General features: G+C 41.9%; 1 protein-coding gene across 5 annotated transcripts in view; it reads left to right on the top strand.

Moving 5' to 3' along the window:
* Nucleotides 1-24,308, top strand: part of LOC146575192 (poly(rC)-binding protein 4-like) — a 127,604-nt gene that overhangs the window by 68,075 nt on the left and 35,221 nt on the right. For 4 of the 5 annotated variants that reach the window (XM_085275427.1, XM_085275425.1, XM_085275426.1 and 1 more), the window contains exons 6-9: nucleotides 6,602-6,733; nucleotides 8,312-8,440; nucleotides 14,985-15,059; nucleotides 23,025-23,096. In XM_085275427.1, the coding sequence (XP_085131553.1) occupies nucleotides 6,602-6,733; nucleotides 8,312-8,440; nucleotides 14,985-15,059; nucleotides 23,025-23,096 (408 nt within the window). The remainder of the gene's footprint in view (nucleotides 1-6,601; nucleotides 6,734-8,311; nucleotides 8,441-14,984; nucleotides 15,060-23,024; nucleotides 23,097-24,308) is intronic. The other variant, XM_085275428.1, reaches the window with a different exon arrangement.

Genomic DNA, 24,308 nt, shown 5'->3' with positions numbered 1-24,308 from the left:
TGATTTGGAGGATATAGTATGCATTGCAGCAGTCGAATGGCTCCAAACTTACCTGAGGATGTGGTGCCCAGGAGCCATGGGACCCCAGGACCACAACGTGCCACATATGGGCAGGCGAGTTTGCCTGAAGATGGGCTCACGCTCAGGGGTGAGCCATGGCTTCAGTTCAACGGTCCTCTTTAAAAAGGAGAGAGCCATCCACCGCCATTCAAAAGTCTTACTGAGCGCTGGGTCCATTGCTGGTTGTATCATTCTGACAAGAGTCACAGGAGCCAGAACCCATAAGCAAGGCACTGAGGGGTCCTGGCTCCTGTGAGGATAAAGTCCAGAACATCCAAACCAGAGGCAGATAGAGAGTCACACAACAACGAACACAGAGAAACCGAACTTGGAACTAAAGGCTCATTGTTAAGGAAAAATACGAAGGAAAATCCAAGGAGTTAACAATATAAGCATCAGTCAAGAGTTTACTTTAACAAGTCCCCAAACTCAAAAACCCTCAGTCCAAGATCCAGGACCATGACAAGAACGTCTGTGATGATGGACAGATGGAAGAGTTGAGGATGGAGGACAAATATAATCCAGAGAGAACTATTAGAACTTGTTTATGGATGTGAAACCTTCTACTGCAATTTGTTTTAAAATGTGGCTAAAAATGTAGCGCAGAAATTCAGCTTCATGAAACACATCAGGGAGGGATTTAAAAAACCATCTCCTTTACACTGAGCATCAGGACAAACAGGAAGAACAACAAACTTCATCTCCAAAGAAAAACCTCCTGGTTTAAGGAACATGTGTCCAAAATAACCAACCGGGATCAAAACCGTTGGTGCCTTACCCCATTTCTGCTTCATGAACCACTTTCTGCATGCAGAGCTGGCTGTCAATTACCAGCTCTGCATGCGAGAGCGCGCACAGAAGGAGGAGAAGAGGCAGCGAAGGCTTCTGTAAGAGATTTTTGATGATATAAATAAATATGTGTTCCTGCAGAGGAGGGATTGGAGTGATTTCATTCAGACCACGTTCATCTGATGGGCAGCCCAGACAAGACGGCGCTCTGTTATTTACATTTCACATGCAACGAGGCTCCGAGTGCAGCTCGGCCTTAATTGATTGAACCAATCGTATTAGGACCAGGTGATTTGGACTGCTATTTATTACCTGAGTTAATTAAAGTCGGAGAGGGAGAGTCATACAGAACGAGGGGACGGAGGGAGATTTGGTAAAGGATGGAGGAGCAATACAGAGAGAAAAGGAGGATTTAAGCTGCCATACGCAGAGATAGTATGTAATGAGAAAAGGGGGAGAAAGTTGGGAAGAGCTGCTGAAAAGAGGAGATGCAATTAAAAAGTGAGTGAATGAGTGAAGCCTTTCTAACAGCAGTTTAGGAGGTGGAAGAGTTGTGAAGTTCAGGGCTGGATGGGTGAGCGGGAAACACTCCTGAGACTGTCCTGGACTTTCATTCAAAGAGTCAGATTCAATACAAATGACAGATAATTACTTCCTGACATTAGAACAAACATAATGTTGTCATGAGCTGATGTAAAAGCTTTTCTAACCTGTTAAAAGTATTTAGTCTTGTGAAAAATAAAATATTTGAACCTGTTTCCTGAACACTGCTTCTTCTCATTAAAAAACAGTCAAATGAAGTGGGGACATTTTTGACCCCTGAGGACCACCAGTGTGATTATTTGCTGCCATTAAAAAAATTTAAATGGTTCAAAAAAAAAATTCTCACTAAAGTTCAACATACAGCACTCTCTAGTTATTCAGATAGTCAAAATTATCTAAACAATTAAATATTTAATTTTCTTGTTTTATTTTCGCTAAAAAACAGGGTTTATTTTTTGTAAAGAAGGTCTGGTGGCCCTAAAATGTAAAATGTTGAGTAAATTTTGTGTTAATGTGTTGGTCTTAAGTAAAACTAAGGTGTAACACTGAATTGATTGACAATTTATACTTTTTACTTTAAAAAACAGTCAAATGAAGTGGGGACATTTTTGACCCCTGAGGACCACCAGTGTGATTATTTGCTGCCATTAAAAAAATTTAAATGGTTCAAAAAAAAAATTCTCACTAAAGTTCAACATACAGCACTCTCTAGTTATTCAGATAGTCAAAATTATCTAAACAATTAAATATTTAATTTTCTCAATTTGTTTTCGCTAAAAAAACAGGGTTTATTTTTTGTAAAGAAGGTCTGGTGGCCCTAAAATGTAAAATGTTGAGTAAATTTTGTGTTAATGTGTTGGTCTTAAGTAAAACTAAGGTGTAACACTGAATTGATTGACAATTTATACTTTATACTTTAAAAAACAGTCAAATGAAGTGGGGACACTTTTGACCCCTGATGGCTCACATTGTATGCAAATCGGGAGGACATTATGAGGGTTAATAAAAGACAAAGATGGCAGCTCACCTACCAACTGTACAAAACACAACAGAGTCGCCGCCTCCAACTGTGGGAAGCCACCAACTGTGCCCAGAGATAATCAGAGTCTGACTTCACCAAAGAGGGCAGCGGGCAGGGGCTGCCGAGGGGCGAGCAGGTGTAGTAAGAACTGCTCAGATATGTTCGGGCCATCAAAGAAAACGGAGCGAAACAGCACAGAAATCTGCCACCGCCACACGGTCTGGTTCAGGAGGCAGATCAGGTCATCTCCTAAGAGTGCACGCCACATATCCTAAAGCAAGATGCTGACCCCAAGTTGCTCTCTGATGCATCCATCAGGGTATAAATGTGCGTGAGTCTTAGATAAAAAAAAAGCATAGAAAAAGTGCTTGTATGAAAAAATAATAAGTAAATAAATACATTGAAATAGTATGAATGAGGTAAGCTGTATAAAGTGTTTTGTGTGCTCAGGTAGAAAAGAACATTTCCCGTCCCTGGATGTAATTCAGGCGTTTGCAGAAACCTTTTGTTTGTTGTCCACAGGTGGCTGTGAGTCATAAACTTTCCTTTTCTTGAATAAATACCCGCAGCTTTGCATGCAGGGAAAAAAACCATTAGCACATTTCCACAGTGGATCGGTCAGGATCTGACAGTAAAGAAAGTTTGGTGGTCGTCTGTGACGGGTGGACTCCACACTTACAGGACAGACTTGTTTGTAATGAACGCTGCTCTATCTGGATAAATCCTGGCCTCGCACCTGAGCTGTCAGATTTACTCGCTCCTTTACTGATCTACACGGTTTTTTGCAGCTTCTGTTTGATTTCAACTGAATTGTCTGCGTCTGGCTCAAGAGTTTTGCACAGTGCGGTGTTTTAGACGACACGTGGTCTGCTGACTTGACAGAATTCGGCTATTTCCGAATAAGCCTGCCAGAGTCGCCCCGGGCTGCTTCTTAATTTCCACCTGAAAGAACATCATCAGATTTTGTCAGAAGCAGCTGCAGAAGTGTAAGAGCAGAGTGGAGACCCCGGGGCCGATGAATTCACTATAAGGCTGGGTGAATATGGAAATACAATAACTCTGGGTAAGATGGAATAACAAGTCATAGCAACAAGTCAGTGATATTACTGGACCTGTTCCAAAAACCTCAGCTGCATCTGATGCAAGAGAGGAGCTAAAGAGTGCAGCATCGATTGTAGTCATTGTTGTACCAGGCAGCGTTATCGGTGCATGTGCTACATGCAGGCTTCACAGATGGAGATGACTTGTGTTATTCTAACAGATATGGTCTGGTTCTGGAGTGCAAACTGTCAAGATTTTCACCCCACACGAGCTCTATATGTTTTACTTTCATTTATTTAAAGGAGACCTGAGGCACCACCCAGATGCGCTTTAACTTTTTTAATGTGATAATATTTTGATTTCACAACTGAAGTCTGAGCAGAGGACTGGAAATCAGGAGCTTACACTCACATCCACATCAGGCCGGTCAGACTGTGTAAAGCCTGCCAAGTGCAACCATTATAATAACAATATACCAGATATATACAGAAAGCACAGAGCCTAGAGGTGCACTGCTTCACTGTGATTGGCAGAAAGATTAAAATATTTCTGGGAAGTCTTCAAACGCACACATGAGAGCTTCTGGAAAGATGAAGCAAACGCGGACGAAGCGCATTCATCGGACGCTGGATGAAACAAATCATCTGAAAGATTAGTCGAGCTTATAAACACGTCAATTAAAAGACAAAAAGAAATGTTTTGCTCATTTTGAGTAAAATTGTCTTCAAATCAGCAGTCAGATCAAATCGTGACCTTTACAAAATGTGCAAATCCATCTCAGTGAATAACTTCCAGCAGCTTGTTTTAGAACGACTTTATTTATAGCTTTACATTTTCTTGTTTAACTGTTGCGTGTGATTGCATATGTTTCTAGGATGTATTTCGAGGCTGGAGACCTTGGGAAGGAATCCTATTAGCTTCTCTAGTGGAAACCAGCAGTGATTCAGCTGAACTGTAATTTATTAGCTACAGAATTTCCAGCCTGTGTTTGACAATCTGGGTTACAAGAAGTAATTTTTCCAATGATAATGTAGCAATTCTTTTACAAAATGTGGTTACTGTGTTGAAAAGAAAGCCCACTTTTAAACGTCTGCTGGCTTTTGATGAAATGAAACCAAACCAATCAGAGCGTACGGAACGTGATCTGCTATTATCCCGACTTGAATGCCGCCTATTCATCAAACTTCACGGACCTTGACTGGGAGTAGAGAGCACTCTGTGTGTGTGTGTGTGTGTGTGTGTGTGTGTGTGTGTGTGTGTGTGTGTGTGTGTGTGTGTGTGTGTGTATGTGTGTGTGGAAGGCAGAAGTATAAACAGAGAAAGTCAAAGTCGGAGAGGGGAGTCGGTGGCAGAGAGGGGGAGACAGAGACGTTTGACCAGGGCAAATATAGTCTGTGATCTGCATCGGAATTAAAGGAACGACAGACAAGTGTGGAAGTTGTCTTTCCAATCAGCGCTAACCTTTCACAGACTGAGCTCACAGACATTAAATGCAAATATTTATTATGAGCATTAAAAAATGTCCAGTAATAGACTTTTTTTTTTTAGTTACATAAATTAGATTAATTTGGTTTGCTGGTCTGTGCTGCAAAAGAAGCAAATAATACACTTACATGGAGACAGACTGTGCAGAGGTTTGGCACCACCTGGTTGTTTGTACTGGAGCCAGTTTGAAGAGAATAGTTGCAACTCTTAGAGGCACAGTGTTCCTTTACAAGCCTGAGACCACAGCTAGCCACGGGCTAACATCAGCAAGCCGACCGACACTGTAGGTACACAGCAGGAAGGTTATCATATAACCAAGTGCAGCAACTAAATTCACGATTAATTTCGCCATGATATGACGATATACGGGGTCATCTGAAACAGGAATGACTAGGGCATTTATCACATGGTCCATCCATCCACTCATCATGGTCTAAGTCACAGAGGAAGCAGTTCAGGAGACGCACAGATGCCCATAGGTGTAGCAGCTCTACTCTGAGCCCCTCCTGATGAAAATCACAATCAGTTTTTTCTTTCATGAGCTGCCAGCGTTTGTCTCATTGCAGATCTTGGTTGCATTGGACTTGAATATTTTTCTGAAGCTGCTTTAGCCTCAGGTTTTGGTAATCGTCATTCCTTTAACTACTGGAGAGCGAGTTCAGTGCTGTCCTAACGTAACAGTCAGGAGCCTTCTGTTTGCAAATGGCCTCTTACATAAAAATGTGTGCTATGCAGAAGTGCATCTCACGTACTGTGCCACTACAGCTGTGACAACGCAATCCACAGATTACCTTTAATGTACTTCAGTAATCATGGCATATCATTTTAATTTACATCTGTTCATTTTCTAAGTAACTAAATAGATTTTTGGATGTGGAAGTAGTGGTGTGCTGGAGGTGGGTTGCAAAGTGGCTTGCAGAAAGCAGGTTCAGGCCACTGAGGGATCAGCTGATGTGGGTTTATCCACAGAGCTGCAGAGCCAGTCTGAAGTAACACTGTCTCATTTATTCAACACTACAAGTTTCAGTAGTGATTATTTTTGTGTGTCAAGCTTCTTTTTATATTTTTAATGACAAGAAACATGTTTAGTGGTGTTTGTTTGGTTTTTTTTTTTTTGGGGGGGGGGGGGGTCATTCCTTTTAAAGCTCAACTTCTGTTGTTTTTAGTTTTTATCTGACTTGAATCCCAACACTGGGAAGAAACAGAAAATGTATTTTTGGGATTACCAGATGTCATGAAAAGCTGAGTGAAACTGGAGCTCCAGCTCTGATCTAACTGCCATAACAGCCTCGTCTGTTCCAAAGCTTAACTCCTGAAATCCAGCTCTTTAGAAATAAATCAATACGAGGACTGAGACGTGGTTAGGAAGGATAAAAAGGTTTATCTCTGATCATCTTTGTTTGCTTACATGTTTTGGTATGCATATCCAATGGGCTGCATTCATTCTACGCTCAAAAGCAAACATTAGAAATACTGTTTGTTTAATAAGAGCTTTGTTTTCCTACAGCTCAGATGTTAAAGGGCTCGCGCTGACAGACGGTGGAAGGCAGCTCAGCAGCTGCATGCTGTTCTCCAGGCACACTGATGGATGTATCCATCGAACGGAAATACCTCGAGCCCTTTAACGACTAAATCCATCTGTTTCTTTTCTCTTAATCTCAGGACCTGACGGCCTTGGTAGCCAACGGCACGGTGACCAGCAAGCCTCCCGTCACTTTACGGTTGGTCATCCCAGCGAGCCAGTGCGGTTCCCTCATCGGCAAAGGCGGGTCTAAGATCAAGGAGATCAGAGAGGTGAGCCGCTCGACAAGATGAAGTCTCTGTCGTAAAATCGGGCATTGCAGGAACGTTTTCCACTTTCCAAGAAGACATCAAACCAGATATGAGTTACTGCTGATTAACTGCTGATTAGCTAGTGCTCGATGAACAAGAGTGAAAGACCTAAACGACTTAAATATTGGCTCCTGCTTCTGGAAAAAAAAATACACACTTTATTTTAGATTTTTAAAAATCCATACACACTGTGGGAGCATAAGTGCTGGGCCACCGACACATGAGGCCTACAGGAGCTGCTGGCCATGGAAACCCACTGTGAAGCTCCCAGCCTGCAGTTTCTGTGCTGATGTTCATGCCAGAGAAGGTTTGACTCTCCAAGTCCTGTAGTGAGATGAAGGGCTTGGTTGGTGCCTCACATCAGGTCCGGTGTCATTTACACGAACTGTGAAGCGTCTGATGACGCAGAACAGAACCATGAAAGTTTTGTGGCTGCAGTCAGGAGGTTGGTGGTTCTGTCCCTGTCTGCTGCAGTCTGATTGGCTAATATCCTTTGGCAAGATAAATTCAGATAAATTATCTCCAATGAAATGGTGAATGCCTGAAAGTTGTTCGTGGTGCTCTACTCACAGAACGCTATTTTATTCTAATCAAAACTTGTGAAGATACAAAAAACAAAACTACATCTGATGATAAAGATATCCTTAACAAAAATGTTTACCGAGTAAAATTTACATTTTTGAGCTCTAAAAGCCCCGTTCAGTCTGTCACCCATGACCCCAGATGTCAGAGAGAGGGAGCTATTGAGTCTTGTCCTGTTTAATTTAGGATATAAACCCAGCACCGGCGTGGAACTGACTCGCTGACTCTAATAGTCTGTTTGAGATTTAACCAGCAGAAAGTTAATCTGCATTTTACTGAGCAGAAGCTGCTTGGGCTTGTCTGACAGAGCAGACCCTGTTTGTAACAGGCTTTAATGGGCAGCTCTGTTTACAACCTGGGCACAGTGGAGAGAATGCAAATGAATGTTATTTTAGTATACCGTGACTGGCTTCTGTGCAAGTTTGACTCAAAGGTCATAAACATCAATCCAGCAGACAGGAAGACTCAAACATGAGCTCCCATATTTAGATACTAACTTTGACCCCGACTGGATGCTTGTCAGACTGAAACCTTGTGGAATAATGTGAACACACACAGTGTGAAACAAGACCTTGAAAACTTCACAAAGGCTTCAGTGTGAATGTTGGGTCGCACATCTGACAGCATCCGCCGCAGCATGAGCCAGCTAATTAAGGGAAAATGGTAAATGGCCTGTATTTGTACAGCGCTTTACTAGATCTGAATTCCACAAGCGCTGAAACTTTTATTCATTTCGCTTTGGCTTTCTTACTAAATATCCTGAAACTACCACTTTGAATAGTCTTTGCTTAACTTTGAGTGCGTGAACTTCATGTCTATTAATATACAATCTGACACGTGACCTTCTGAGTTGTCAAAAACACTTTTTGGGGCCTCATGTAGCATCTGACAGCATTCTCTCTGCTTATATTTTTAGGGTACAGAATCACTGCTGTGTGTGTTTCTTTGTGTGTACAGACGACAGGTGCGCAGGTTCAGGTGGCAGGTGACCTCCTCCCCAACTCCACAGAGAGAGAAGTGACGATATCAGGGAGCCAGGACGCCATCATCCAGTGTGTTAAACTCATCTGCACTGTAATCCTCGAGGTACGTGAGTGAGGCCAAACAGGAAAACTGAGTGAAATTAACGAGAAAGTACTGTAGAAAATGTTCAAATGCCTGGTTTCCACAAAGCTGTGAAGTTTGGGGCTGAAAACCAGAGCCTGTGTGGAAACTCCAACAGCTGCAGTTCCGCTAAAGGCCACTCGGGGGTGGCTCCAGCAGTGAGTCAGTCCCCATAGACTCCCGTGTTAAAACTTTACAGCAGAAATAAACATGTTTACAACCTGGTACAAAAACCATTTTGGTCTCTATGGAGATTTTCCCTCTTCATAACATCATTAGGGGCGTGGCCTCTCTGACTAAGAGGTGAATGGTGACACAGGCGGTCATAGCTGCTAGCTGTCTGCTAGGCTTCACCTCAACTAACTGGAGTCAGCGAATGTGTTTGTGGAGCCTTTTAGAGGATTTTTAATTATCTGACCAATGATATGGCTGCTGTGGGGCTAGTTGTATTAACAGATCGTCCAAAAAGTGTGACCTCCTTCTAGGATTTTATATTTTTACATGGTGTCTGTGTTTGTGTGAGGGAAGCATGCAGTCTATTGATGTTGCTTGCTAACCTGATGACTTAGCAGACCCTAAAAAACCTTTTATCTGCAGAGAAATGAAATGCAAGGTGTGAAAAAGCAAGGCGTTAAAGGTGTTTGAGGCAGTGATGAACCTTCTGGCTCCATTAAACATGATATTACGTTAGCTAAAATACTAACGTTGAGGTTTTAAAATACTAGTTGGTGACATCAGAGTGTCTCCATTCATTGCATACAGTCTGTGGCTGATGCTCTGCAGGTTCATCACTGCCTCAAACACCTTTAACGCTGCTTGTTCAGCATTCCTGTTTTCACACATTGCAGCTGCTTTGGTGCACATTTCTCCTCAGTGCAAGTTTTTGTTTTTTGGATGTGTGCATTATCTGGTGGGTGGTTGCTATGACAACAGCCTTATGTGCCTTCATCCTTTTCTAAGCGAACCTTTACACCTTAATAATTAGTCAAAATGTCTGACATCATCTTACGTGATTAGTTCAAGGCTTTCTCTTCGTATCGGTATTTCTAGATTTGTCATTTTGTGACACGAGCATCATCGCCATCCTTCCCTGATCTATTATTACCATCACACTCGTGACACTCAAGACACAAAGCTTTTTTCTTCATCTGATGCAACCTGATGCTAATTTTGAAATAACAGAGCCGCAGGAGTGATTCTTTTAAAAATTTATGCAGCGGCTCTGTAATGATGCACACTCGTCTGCGCTTTATTACCACTACATTACATTTTTGTGAGATTTCGTGCTCCTTTCCAATAATCTTCAAAATGGAAACAGTAAAATTTATAATTCATGATTGTATTATAATTAATCAGAGACTGCAGTCATTAAGGAGAGCACGTCTCGAGGATTAGAAGCAGAAACTGAGAAATCAAAGGCTTCAGGAGCTCATTGGTATTCCAAGCACCTTAATCTGCGATGAGAAAGGAAGAGCAGAAAAGAAATAAAAATGCTGACCTTATTTAAACTTCATTCACTTTCAAGTGCTGGTACTTACTGTCAATGTGAAGTTGCATGCCTCCATTCACACTTTGTTTGATCTCAGTAAGAAATCTTTTGATGTACTTTGGTCCTCTGATGGACTGTTGTCTCCCTGCCGTCCACCCTGTGCATGCTTGGAAGTGATGCATCCAAACAGCATGTTGGGATAAATGAATGAGAAATCTATTTTTCTGTGAAGTCCTGTTGTCGGACGTAGAGTAGAGGTTTCTGCTGCAGCTTCACTTTATTCCACGGTGAATTTAGAGGGAACGAAATCTCAGAACTCAACAAAAATGCCAATATAGACGGAAAAAAATTGATTCTGTTCATCTGGACGTAGTGTTTTCAGTCTCAGCTGACTGCAGGTTTTCCCAACCTTATATAAAGTACCTGAACTGCTCAGACAGCCAGCTCTCAGCCAAAGCGCCCATGTCCCCAACTTTAAGCCTTAATACATTTAAAAATAAAAAAGAGAAAGACAAACTATCCCACGTACAGTTGTTATATTATAAAGTGTAAATATGTTTGTTTGTTTGTTTGTTTTCTGGTGAAATTTTGGATGTTTTAGCACGAGAGTCAGTTAGCACTGCCTCAAGTGGACATTACAGGAACTGCATTGTTTTTGTACTTTTAAACTTCCTTTTTTTCCCTTTTTATTGTAAAAACTCAATCCATGAAGACAAAATATATGTATCACTTAAACTGTAAAGTAATAGTGGGGTACTGAGGTAGGAACAATATCCTCATATATTAAAGCATTAATCAGCATTGCGTCATTATAATGGCAGGTTATCACATTGTTACCAGGATATATTTCTGTCTGCCTCACAGACGTGTGTGTTTGCACATTTTTACCCCAGTTCTAGCCTCTTGTTACCCACTTACTTATATTTGAGTGCTGTTGATACTAGGGCTGCCACGATTTGTCGACAAAATCATTGACGACTAATTCAATAGTCGACGCGTCGTTTGAACCTTGTAAGATCCTGAAAGACGCTGGAATAAGTAGTAGGATTTAAGAGGGTAATAACAGACTGAAACAGAAGATGGCAGCACTGCATCTACAAGGATGCCAAAGTTAAGTCTGGGAGCATAAAGAAGAATAATGTCCAATGCAAAATCTGCACAATGGAACTTGCCTTCCATGGCGGCACGACGGCGATGCACGAGCATCTGAAAAGGAAGCACGTCATGGCTTCTGATGACGAAGTGGTACAGTCATCTCAGTAAGCGAATTGGCTAGTTAGCTGCTAACATTAGCGTAAACAGCGAGCTACTTACTCATATTGATAGCTGTAAATGTTACGTTACAGTACTGCAAAAAAATATGTTCGTCTTCAATGGACTTTGTCACCAACAACTTGCACAGATCGGCACACAATTTGGGGGCCTTTCGGTTTGTTGCTACAATCTGCAAATTTCACTAAAGGTTTAATAAACTATCATCTTGTCTTTATTTTTAGTTAGCACATACCTTAAACACTTCCAGCTGTAAGCTAATGATAGTTATATAAGATCAGATGCATGCTGGTGCAATAAGCTGTAGTTTTACGTCCAATGGATGCATGATCTGATTAGTCGATTAGACTAGTCGACTATCAAAATAATCGTTTGTGGCAGCCCTAGTTGATACAAGAGTGGGATGGATATTGGACATTACTTTGGAAAGTAAGCGATTTCCACAGATTACCTTCTTGTATCTTAATGCCCTACTATTACCATAAAAACTATAAGAGAAAGCATTTATAAAATGCACACATAAATGAAAAATATAAAGGCTGAAGTAAATATGAATTATCAACATGCAGGGCCCGTGATGTGAGAAATCCCAGTCTCTGGGGTCCACCGGTCACCCCCCCCACCACCTCTGTGCAAACTGTGAATGAGTGTGAGGGGGAATCCTGTTCTGCAAAGCCAAATGTTTTGCAGAATATGTGAAAACTTGTTTCATTTGATTACGTATTCATATTTAAATTGAGCGCTGACAGGTCATCATTAAGAATCTCATCAGCTAAAACAATTAGCCTAGACTCTCTGGGTGTATCCTACAACCAGAACTTAATGAGCTGCAGTGGATCGCAGCATGATGAATATGACATTAGTAGAGTGCCTGTGTAATAAAAGCGCTCAGCATGCAGCAGGAAAAGCCGTGATTCCCTCATTTCAACCGCATCAGCAATTCAGACAAACACAACAATCCAGCAGCACAGCAAGTTTAAATAAGAGCCGCTTGGCTTTTATGATGTTGTGCAGCAATAATGAAATAAACTCATGTTGCTGCTTAATGTCCCTTTGATGTCTCCCTGTTGCACCAAACACACAATAAGATAAAAATGGATGAAACATTAGCCGACACTTGATGATCAGTCACTCAGAGAATGTACTGTACAGGCTTAATAGGCTTAATATCCCAAATTAAATATAAAGCACGGTTGTTTCCCAGCCTCTGAAGTATTGAACCCCCTTCTGCTTCCATAAAAAATGATAGTTTTCAGCAGCAAAACTTATCACATATTAAATGATGAGCTTTATGCATTTAAAGATCTATCTCGTAGTCTTTTTAACTAAATCCTTCCAAGTTGGAAAAACATAAAAGCATATCTGTAATGTTAGAGGTTCTGCTGTTCTCCTGCAGCCAGAACTGCCATCCACTATTTTTTGGGTGACCACAGTTGGTGCAACTATCAGCAATCAATCAATTTAGTGCCCTTACTATATAACCACTGATGGTTTTTGCTTAGATTATGGCATCAGTGAAGTGGACCTACCACTCCGATGTCGTCACTACTGTGTATTAATGTGTATGTCCAAAAAAAAATCCCCCACTGCAAGCTCGGGTCCTCAGCCAGAGGCCTGGAAGCTCTACTGGACAGAGATCTCGGATGTTGTTCCTGGGATCTGCAGGAGCCACTCCCCTAGCTTTGGGGTCACTGCACCGAGTGCTGCGATTACAACGGTTACCTTCACCCTCCGCATCTTCTTGAGCTGCTCTTTCAGCCATTGGTACTTCCCAGGTTCTCATGTTCCTTCTTCTTGATGTTGCTATCACTCGGTATCGCTACATCTATCACTACGGGTCTCTTCCTCTGCTGGTTCACTACTACACTACAGTTCGTCTTGTGATTGGAAGGTTGCCGGTTCGAGCCCCGGCTCGTACAGTCTTGGTCACTGTGTCCTTGGGCAAGACATTTCACCTACCGCCTACTGGTGATGGCCAGAGGGGCCGATGGTGCGATATGGCAGCCTCGCTTCTGTCAGTCTGCCCCAGGGCAGCTGTACCTGTAGCTGCCTCCACCAGTGTGTGAATGTGAGTGTAAATGAATAGTGGAATTGTGAAGCGCTTTGAGGGTCTCGAAAAGCGCTATAGAAATGCAATCCATCATTAATTATATCATCAGTTATATCGTTATTGCAAATTTTCAAATGTATATCGTGATAAATATTTTTGGTCATATCGCCCTGCTCTAGTGGTAGTAGGGACTGTCCAGATGTCACATCTTCTAGTAGACTTTCAGAGGATGCTTCACGTAGTCTTCGTAATCGGCCAGGAGGATCCAGGGTAGAGCTGTTATCCATTATCTCAGGTCAGCCGCTCTCGCACTCAAGGCCTTCAACGCACCAGTTGTTCTTGGGGTTTGGTGTCCAGTCTCAGAGGGTAGGGCTGATGATATCTCCCACCTCAAAAGTCAAGGAAACCACAGGACACATCCAAAAATGTTTCATCACAACGCTGGTAAAATGTTGCCTTGGTGGTTAAAATTTAAACAGGGTAATGACAAAAAGTACCTTTAACCCATATCGCAAGCTCATCCCTAAACTAACCAAGTAGTTTTTAGTGTTAAACCCAATCTATTAAACACAAGCGCCTCAATGGGGAGTCAGATTTGTAAGTTATTATTCCAACACTCGCCTTCCAATGTTTCAACACTGATTTCATGCTAAAGATATAAAGCAGCTGGTTTTGCTCTTGAATAACAGTGAGACACACACACAATGGTAAAACACAGCTCAGCACTACAATTGACTTTCTATTGACGTTGCTTTCACAGATGCCAGCCAGTGTTGGGGAGTAACGGAGTACATGTACCAGCATTACATACTTAAAATACAAAATATGAGTAACTGTATTCCGTTACAGTTACCGTTTAAAAAGGTGGTATTCAGAATACAGTTACTTTGTTGAAATAAATGGATTACACGGCGGTCTTTTCCTGTTTCATATGCTCGGCTGTGTCCTCTCTGTTTTTGGTAATTCCAGGCTGGTGGAAACCCAAACAAAACACACATTAAGAGGCTCTGATGTCTGTGTCTCAATCTCATGGCCCATGTCTCCTCTACTTGTGCCCCGAATAGTGATGTGAAGAAATATTTTTAAAAATTATTATTCAAAAAATGATTTAATATGAAGGCAATAGGCAGAGTGTTACAGGCATCGCCCTAAAGAAAGTACGAGCTGTCACGGAGCAGAAACGGGAGCTGGAAGCATGTAAATATAATAATAACCACTGCAGCCAAACAGAGAGCCTGACGAGCCCAGCTGTAAGTAAGCTGTTAAGACTCGACTGTATGCTGCGTTTGTGTTTTCCTCCGAAATAATAAGTTCCAGAATAGTTTTCTACACGAGATCGCTGCAAAAAGTGCAGCCTTACCTAATGTCCACCTACTGTTACTCATTTATATTAAGATTTAAACATCTGGTTGGTGTTGGTGTGGAGAGTAACCTTCAGTAATAGTAATAAATCACACAGCAATAGGACATTAATGTAGTTGTAAAAAGCATGATAATATAAAAAGTAAATATATAAAGTATATATATACATAAAGTAATCCAAAGTATTCAGAATATTCGTCATATAATCTGTAGTGGAATACATTTTAGAGGTAACCTTCCCAACGCTGATGCCAGCACATAATTGGACCCCATTATTTGCCACCACCACCTTAAGATTCTTCATATGTTTGTGCCTATAACCTCACCTCTGACTGTCTTTTCTTTATCTGTAGTCTCCACCAAAAGGAGCGACTATTCCATACCGACCCAGCCCGACTCCGGGAACTGTACTGCTGGCAGGAAACCAGGTAAGCTGTTGGAGAATGATGGTAATTAACATCCTGCTGGAAATCATGTACCACTGTAAAGGTCCTTCAGATGAACCGTAACAGGGAGCAAAACATAAAATATGCAAGACGGCAGGAAAATGATAGATGGAGCAGACAGAACAAAATAATGCAGGTATCCGGTGATGAAAGTAGTATGAGAGTGGCAGAATAAAGGAAATGATTAATGAAAGCAGAACAAACAGATTTATAGACGGAAGAAAATCAGGTAACAGAAGGAAGCATGAAAGGAGGAGAGGCAGAGATGTTGGTGAGAGAGGCACGGGCGGACGGATTAATGGGTCAGATAGACGCGTAGATGAAGGGGATTTAGGGAGGTATGAAGAAATGATGGATGTATGGGAGTACTGAGGAAGAGATGGAGGAGTGGACGGATGAGTGAGTCGATACATAATTTATTATTCAAGAATATGCTTTGGTTTGCAATTTCAGTGTCAGACAGAATACCCACATGGTCGCTTACCCTCTTATGTTTTTTCCATGCACAGACACAGTCATGTTTCCATCTTTTCAGAGGAGATCAAACTGCCTTACTTTAATTTCCTGGATGTAGACTAAACTTAATCTAGAACAGCAATTTCCTTCAAATGGCTCAACAGGCAACTTTTGGTCCTCACAAAAAACCGAGGTCCCCGCAAGTCATTAAATAGATTTATGTCCCCACAACATCAGTAATACAAGTATGGATGTGTACACACACACAGTCCACTTGCTAAGTTGTAGGGTGTAGGCGGCTCCTGTCACACCAGTTCAGTATGATAAAATGATGCTTTTTTATGACGACTCACAATTCTTAAGTATTCACTAGAGAAAACATTTGTCGCTGCTGGAGAGGAAACCTTGGTTTGTCTGTGTTTCTGTGAATGAATTTGTTGGATTGGAACGTTTTCACCAAATTCTACTATATATGATTTTTATTTCCAGACCAGATTGTTATCTCTTCCAGGGAAGTCATGTGATCATCCATTTGATAGCATCCTTGAAAGGCTGGGGACGGATTTGAACAAATATGGGGACTGGTTGAACTTGATTCACTTTTAGATACAATCTGATTCTATAACCAGGAATTTGTGGAAAATGGTTTTTGTTCCAAAATAGGGCAAAACTTTGCATCATGTAAGATCAGATGGACATCTATCAGGTCATTGGTGACCCATCTAAGGCTACGATTAAGATATTGTTTGTTTGTAGCTGAACTTTTCCTTGTTTGGAACACCTCATAATGGAAAGACACTGGTGTCAAATATATTTGAGTTCAACTTAAAACTATCTTGTAGTTTCTATAAATTTGCCTTAGACATGTTTGGGCTGGTGCCCTGGTGCATATTACATGATCGGTGATCTCAAAATTAACTTAGATTTTCCTTCAAAGGTCTTAATATTTTTTACAAAATGTGCATGAAACACTTAATTTTGTTGTGACATCTTTTATTCAGGTAAGAAAAACAAGGTCGCACAAATAGGATGCAATCTGCAATCGATGTAGAAAACCTGAAAAATGAAATTAGATGTTTGTCTGCAGATTCGAAGGTAATCAGTGGGAATCCACCTCGTAGTTAAAACAAAACAATGGATTTGCTGTCTTAAAGATAATTTAAAGTAAAGATATAATAAGAAACGATGCTTTTTGCCTTCTTACCACTTATTCTGCCAAGATGCTCTTCAGGCTGCAGGGATTGATTGTCAGTATAATCACATCAAGTCCCATTTCTGACGATTACACTGTCTATTGGGGATCTTCAGATTAAACCAATAACTCATTGTAATAGATCACCATGTGGAACTGATTTAGGTAATTGTATCATGGTGTTAGAGGATTATAGTCAAGGTTGGAAAGGAAAATCTAGATTATTTATTGATAAAATCAACAGGCCTGTGCCTACTTCTTTTATAAAGGCGCCTGTCCACTCAGTTTGGTTGCCGGGTCTCACGCCTGTCTGTCTGACCACCACGGACCACCGAATTTCCCCGTCTACACCTCCAATTCTCTCCCTCCTCAACCACCGGACGAAGCCCCCAAATGTTAAGGTTCAAATATTGAGGAAGGAGAGTACAAACAACCATGGTCCAAGAGCTTGGTCAAACAATTGATTTTAATGAAATACACGCGTGGGAAGACCAGCTCCGTTCGCAGACAGCGCTGATTTCCAACCAATCAAAGCGTAAACAGATTTTTTATACCATCAGGGTTTGAATTTAATGACGCCCGCTCATGCGTCATCAGATAGAATATTTGCATACGTCAATTCAAAACCACAATGACTTTTAACACAGTTTGAAAAGGAACATTGTCTCTGTCTTCATGGCAGATGTTTCCTGTCAACCCGCTTCTCCAAACCCGCAGTTACAAGACAACATGATTAACCTCTCACCTATAAATGATTCTCTCTAACTGAGTGTGTGTGTGTGTGTGTCGTCCTTAAATGCTCTCTCATCTCACCCGTTGCACTTCTGACTTTTCACCAGAACAGAGGCTCATCCTTACATGTAATCCTCAGAATAACCTGCACTTAGACCCTGCTTTCGGTTTCAGTTCTGCAACAGGCACACTCTGCAAACCTGCAATTTCCTGTCAGCCTGTGGCTTTCTGAAAGACACACACTGTTTAAACATCTGAATGCAATATCAATACTGTAGACTATATTATTAATCTGGACAATAGCAGCAAAATAATTTCCCTGATCTCCACACAGCCTAATAATGTTTCTCCAAGTGTTATTGAACAAAAACAGCACATATTTTACTTGTTTGCATTTGCAGAGTTTACAAATGAAACTGTGACATCTACTAAAATAAATGCTCAGTGATGCTGAGCGCCATAAACCCCGACCTAAACGTTCCTGCATTTACAGAAAGTATTAATCGACAGAGAAAAACATGTTCTGGGTAGAAGTGGCTCAACATTTAGCCCAAGGCTGCTCCAGTGTAAACACAGGTAGAGGATTTTATATCTTTCTAAGTTTCTTAGTCCTGGGGAAAGTCCCTGCAGTGAAATGACAGCTAGAAGCACGAGAAGCTGCTGTTAAGACTCTTTGTGCCTCTGCTAGCTTAAGTCTGGGAGTCTCTTGGCCCTTTGACAGTCAGTAGAAACACATTTATGGCCCTTTGTGAGTCACTGTGTTACGGCTGTGCTACAAAATCTCTCTGTGTGTTTCTTTAAGCGTAACCCCAGAGATTCCCAGCGTACCGCAGTCACATCCTTCCCGTTTAACCCGTTGACCTTGTAAAGTTGTTCTTGTTGAGCTTGGATTACACCACTGTTATTGACTCTTATCGACAAGGCACAAACTGGAAATGTGGTCGTCCAGATTTCTAAAGAAACTGAAGCTACAGAAGCACAAGCAGCATGTTTCGTTCCTCAGAATCATCCAGATTCTGCTACATTTAATTTTTCATCAAACCCAACACACCAGAGGAAGACAGCCTGAAGATGCTGAGTTGGGGCTAAAAGCTCACAGGTCAGGCGGTGGTGACAACAAACATCTCTCCTTCTAGAGACCCAGTTAGCATGAATGCAGCCTTCCTGTGTGCTGATAGGTTGATTTGGCTTAGTGACAAAGAACAGCTTCATGGTTTGTAGCATTTGGTGATTTATGAATATAAAACAGAAAAAGACTTCATGATAATCGACGTGATTGTTAAAATTGAAACAGCCTCAGAATTGCGAGCAAGATCATTTTGCACTGAGTACAGGGAGTGCAGAATTATTAGGCAAATGAGTATTTTGTCCACATCATCCTCTTCATGCATGTTGTCTTACTCCAAGCTGTATAGCCTCGAAAGCCTACTACCAATTAAGCATATTAGGTGATGTGCATCTCTGTAATGAGAAGGGGTGTGGTCTAATGACATCAACACCCTATATCAGGTGTGCATAATTATAAGGCAACGTCCTTTCCTTTGGCAAAATGGGTCAAAAGAAGGACTTGACAGGCTCAGAAAAGTCAAAAATAGTGAGATATCTTGCAGAGGGATGTAGCAGTCTCAAAATTGCAAAGCTTCTGAAGCGTGATCATCGAACAATCAAGCGTTTCATTCAAAATAGTCAACAGGGTCACAAGAAGCGTGTGGAAAAACCAAGGCGCAAAATAACTGCCCATGAACTGAGAAAAGTCAAGCGTGCAGCTGCCAAGATGCCACTTGCCACCAGTTTGGCCATATTTCAGAGCTGCAACATCACTGGAGTGCCCAAAAGCACAAGGTGTGCAATACTCAGAGACATGGCCAAGGTAAGAAAGGCTGAAAGACGACCACCACTGAACAAGACACACAAGCTGAAACGTCAAGACTGGGCCAAGAAATATCCCAAGACTGGTTTTTCTAAGGTTTTATGGACTGATGAAATGAGAGTGAGTCTTGATGGGCCAGATGGATGGGCCCGTGGCTGGATTGGTAAAGGCAGAGAGCTCCAGTCCGACTCAGACGCCAGCAAGGTGGAGGTGGAGTACTGGTTTGGGCTGGTATCATCAAAGATGAGCTTGTGGGGCCTTTTCGGGTTGAGGATGGAGTCAAGCTCAACTCCCAGTCCTACTGCCAGTTTCTGGAAGACACCTTCTTCAAGCAGTGGTACAGGAAGAAGTCTGCATCCTTCAAGAAAAACATGATTTTCATGCAGGACAATGCTCCATCACACGCGTCCAAGTACTCCACAGCGTGGCTGGCAAGAAAGGGTATAAAAGAAGAAAAACTAATGACATGGCCTCCTTGTTCACCTGATCTGAACCCCATTGAGAACCTGTGGTCCATCATCAAATGTGAGATTTACAAGGAGGGAAAACAGTACACCTCTCTGAACAGTGTCTGGGAGGCTGTGGTTGCTGCTGCACGCAATGTTGATGGTGAACAGATCAAAACACTGACAGAATCCATGGATGGCAGGCTTTTGAGTGTCCTTGCAAAGAAAGGTGGCTATATTGGTCGCTGATTTGTTTTTGTTTTGTTTTTGAATGTCAGAAATGTATATTTGTGAATGTGGAGATGTTATATTGGTGTCACTGGTAAAAATAAATAATTGAAATGGGTATATATTTGTTTTATATATATATATATATATATATATATATATATTTGTTTTTATATATATATAAATATATATTTGTTTTTTGTTAAGTTGCCTAATAATTATGCACAGTAATAGTCACCTGCACACACAGATATCCCCCTAAAATAGCTAAAACTAAAAACAAACTAAAAACTACTTCCAAAAACATTCAGCTTTGATATTAATGAGTTTTTTGGGTTCATTGAGAACATGGTTGTTGTTCAATAATAACATTATTCCTCAAAAATACAACTTGCCTAATAATTCTGCACTCCCTGTATGCTCATCTCATGCTTGCATACTTTAAGAGCCACAGAAATAATAAGTTCACTGATATCATTGAATACTAAATGTGGATATTAACTGTTATGAGCCTGATATTTGTCACCCTGGTGTTGTTTTTGTAAACCAGAGAATTGAACTGAATGAAAGCTGAATGATCCAAATATTCTGACCTCGTTTGCCCCCAATTAGCACTTTCTGCTCACACATAACAAAACCAAAGTAGAAAAATCCTGCACGATTTCTCCCTGTAGGGTTTTCAAAGTACCTTGAATTCTGAAAAGTTTGCTTTGAAAACTCTGATGCTTAATTGGTTGCAGAAATCTTGCCGTGTGCGCTCAGGCTCGACGGTGCATCGGAGCTTAGCAGCGCGCAGGTTGTCATTTGGTCAGTCCGAGACCTGCATGATTTTTATTTTTCCCTAAGAGAGTGGCACAACTGAGATCTGTCTGTACTTGGTCACACATCACTGGACTGCAGCACAGATTGTTTGGAGATTGACTTGGACGTCTCTCTCTGTAGTTGTCTGGGGCATTTGGTTATTTGTGGATGAACTCTGAGGCGCTGCTGCAGTCAGCGGTGGGACAGTTTGCATTTCATCAACTCGAAACCCTAAAATCTCATGTAAAGTAAAATCAATGCTGAAGAAGATTCAATAAAACAAGGTCCTTTATAACTTTAGTGCATCAAAGTTTTCCACCAGCACTTTAGTTTAAGTGACAGAGACAGAAATCAGTCGTTGTGTTTGCTTGTTATTCTGCAGAGCTGCATATTTGAACAAAAGCTCAAGCTAGACGGAGTCTAAAGAAACCCTTTCATGTCCTCAGTTTAACCTTTGGGGAAAGCTAGTTTACTATAAGCCAAGATCAGTGAGATTACTACTGCACTGATGCTTCCTACACTGATTTCCAGTGAGTGGCAGGTTGCAAACTTTAGACACAATTATGACATCTTAGATTAGCTTGTCAGACCTCCGGTCACAACATTACGTTCATTCAGTTTTATTTTTTATACCTGCAAAGACAAAAATGATGGAAGCCCAACAAGGTAACAGTAGAGAGGAAAAACATCCCTTTTAACAAGAAACGAATAATAAAAACATTGAGACAGAGATGGTTCGTTTACCAGATGAATAAATTAGATGGAAAAATCAAGATTAGTTGTAAAGAAAACATTTGAGAATAATGGAATCAAATCATTTTACAAATACTCCATTAATCACAGCCTTCAATAACCAAAACATGTTTAAAAGTGTGGAACTGTGAGTAACTTCAGACACAGAACCTCAGACTGCAGCGTTTTTGGTTGTTTGTACACATGCGTGTGCAGGACGCGTTAATGCTTCAGTACATGCCACTTTATTTCACTACAGTCTACATGACATTAGCAAAGTACTGCAGAACCATCTGCTTCACTTTCCACCTCATTTACAACAGAAAGAGGCCGGGGCGCTGTATAAGAGCCAAGAACCAATCACTAGCTGGCGTGAAATATTAATATTTTAAACGAATGGCGTTATTAGTGCTGCGTAGCAGAGGAGTAACATTGAAACGTCTAGTTGGCCGATCGCACACGTCACTAAAGCGTGACGTCGCTGTTCCGTTTCATGCGTTCCTTCTCTGGTTTTCAGCGTCGCCACCTTGAGCCGGCCGTTGGTGTGGGGGGGGCTATAAAAATAAGACTGATGCAAATTGAATCTCAGCCATCTTGTTAAAACAAATGACTTGTTAAAACAAGTCATTTCAGTGCATCTCCAGGCAGTTTGGCCTTTGGAGACGGTCTCAGCGGTCCGACAGCATCGGCACACCTTTGGCGTCACGCTGCCTTCACGCTGCCACATGGCAGTTTTCTTTCAGAGAATGATAAAGTATTTATTCTGCTCCACTTCATCTTCTCATCTAGCAGTAAATGGGAAACTAAATGAACTCTTGATGGTTTCTTACTGATTTCTGCTTCTCATTGCAGAATCACATGGAAAACCTGTTTTTGTTACTTGTTCTGTGCGTCTGGTCTTTGCTGGCTTTACCTTTGCTTTTCAAAATGTCTTACAAATAAATACACAATGACTCTGAGCTCTTGCAGCAGCAGAGGAAACACTTATGTAATCAGCTGAGTAACACTGCTCAGGTTAAAGCAACTTACAGCCGATTCAGTGACATAAAGAAAATAGTTTTTAAGGACACTCGTAAAATTAAAGGCCACATTTTTCTTATTAAATTAACACAATTATTGCTGCTTTTACAGTTAGTGAGACATTGTTGGTACAATGCTTTCATAAGTATGATAATAATTGTTTCTTTATAAGGTAAAAGCTGGGATCAGTTTCAGTTCCTTTACGTAGTCTTACTAACTCAAGTTTAATAGTCTCATGAGGTGACTGTGCATGACTTTAATTTCTAGGGGAGATTTGACCCAGCTTGACATTAGTTAGTGTGTAACAGTGTCCACGCTGCATGCCTCACACAGGTTTAGCTGTACGTCGAACAGCTGTGGCGATGAAGGATCCCGAGCCGCTCTGCAGTGACCAGGTTGTTCATGTTTGATCAGTTCTGAGCTCTAACCGTGGCGTTGACTCTGCTTGTGTCTCTCTGTGCCGGCTGAAGGTGTTCGAGGCTTCAGACTTTGGCTCTCACCCCCTGTTCTCAGTGGCACAGGGAGGAGTGGACCTGCAGCAAGTGAGTATGGCCGCCTGGGGGCAAGGGTCGAGGGTCAAAGGTCACTGCATCACTGCCTTTGTTTCCATCTACCAACGAGCTGCTTTGACTGGAAGCTGGGCTGGAAAGATGGAAACATTTAGAGCTGCAGTCAGCTGCTCCAGACTGAAATGTGTTCACTATACGATGTAATGAGAAGCCCTGCAAACATTTGTAAAAGTTTAATGATTTAATTTTGCGAGTACAAATATATGCACTGCTCAAAAGATTAGAGAACACACTGAAAACACATCTATCAGCACTGATATGGACTCAGCGTTAGGAATGAAAGGACCTGCACAGCTCTGAAAATCAAAGTGATGATGCATCAGGCTAGCCACTGCAGCAACTCCAAACGGTACTCAGCAGTTTGTCCACGTGCTTGTCTTGTATGCTTGTCTGAAAATGGCGGCGCACGCTCCTAATACGATGAACGGTGTCCTGGGGGATGTCCTCCTAGATCAGGACAGTCTGAGGGGCAACCTGGTGACATCCAAGAGGTCTTCTATTAGATTTAGATCAGACGAGCCCGAGGACCATCGGTGGCATCGATTCCTTCATCCTCCAGGAACTGCCTGCACGCTCTCACCACATGTCGTACACCAGGAGGAACCCAGGACACACTGCACCAGCGCCATACCTGATGGCAGTCAGGGTGCTGCTGCCTGGCCTGTACAGGCCTGTGCGTCCATCGCTGATTGACCACCAAACACTCACGCTGAGCGATCTTACAGACATAACGTTCTCCATGAGAGCGTTCCACGTCTGTCACGTGTGCTCAGGGTGAACCTGCTCTCATTTCTGAGAAACTCAGGGCATCTGCTGTGGACCTGCCACTGCTGGTATTCTACGGCCAACGGGGCTCCGTAGTCCCGGGCCGAGAGCACAGGGCCTACTGATGGCCCTCAAGACACAAGACACACCTTCATGAAGTCTGTGTCTGATTGTTTGGTCAGAGACGTTCACACCGGTGGCCTGCTGGAGTTCATTTTCTTGGGCTCATCCTGTTTCTGCACGGTTGAACCTGCAGCCGTGTCCCACAATCTTTGGGCCATTTTGGGAGAACGCCTACTGGCTGCCCCTCCCTGAGCCTGCTTCTTTTGGAGCACCCAGTGCTACTCATGAGAGATGACCTGTCATTGGAGGATCAAGACAAATAAGGTCCCAAACCTTGGGTTTGGCTGCAAATACTAG

The sequence above is a fragment of the Mchenga conophoros genome, linkage group LG5 (genome assembly GCF_057382185.1).
Source record: "Mchenga conophoros isolate Kocher_MC1m ecotype Shallow Benthic linkage group LG5, M_conophoros_male_GT1.1, whole genome shotgun sequence".
NCBI classification, from domain to species: Eukaryota; Metazoa; Chordata; class Actinopteri; order Cichliformes; family Cichlidae; genus Mchenga; species Mchenga conophoros.
Note: the sequence above shows the minus strand (reverse complement) of the source record. Positions and strands in the feature narration are given on the sequence as shown.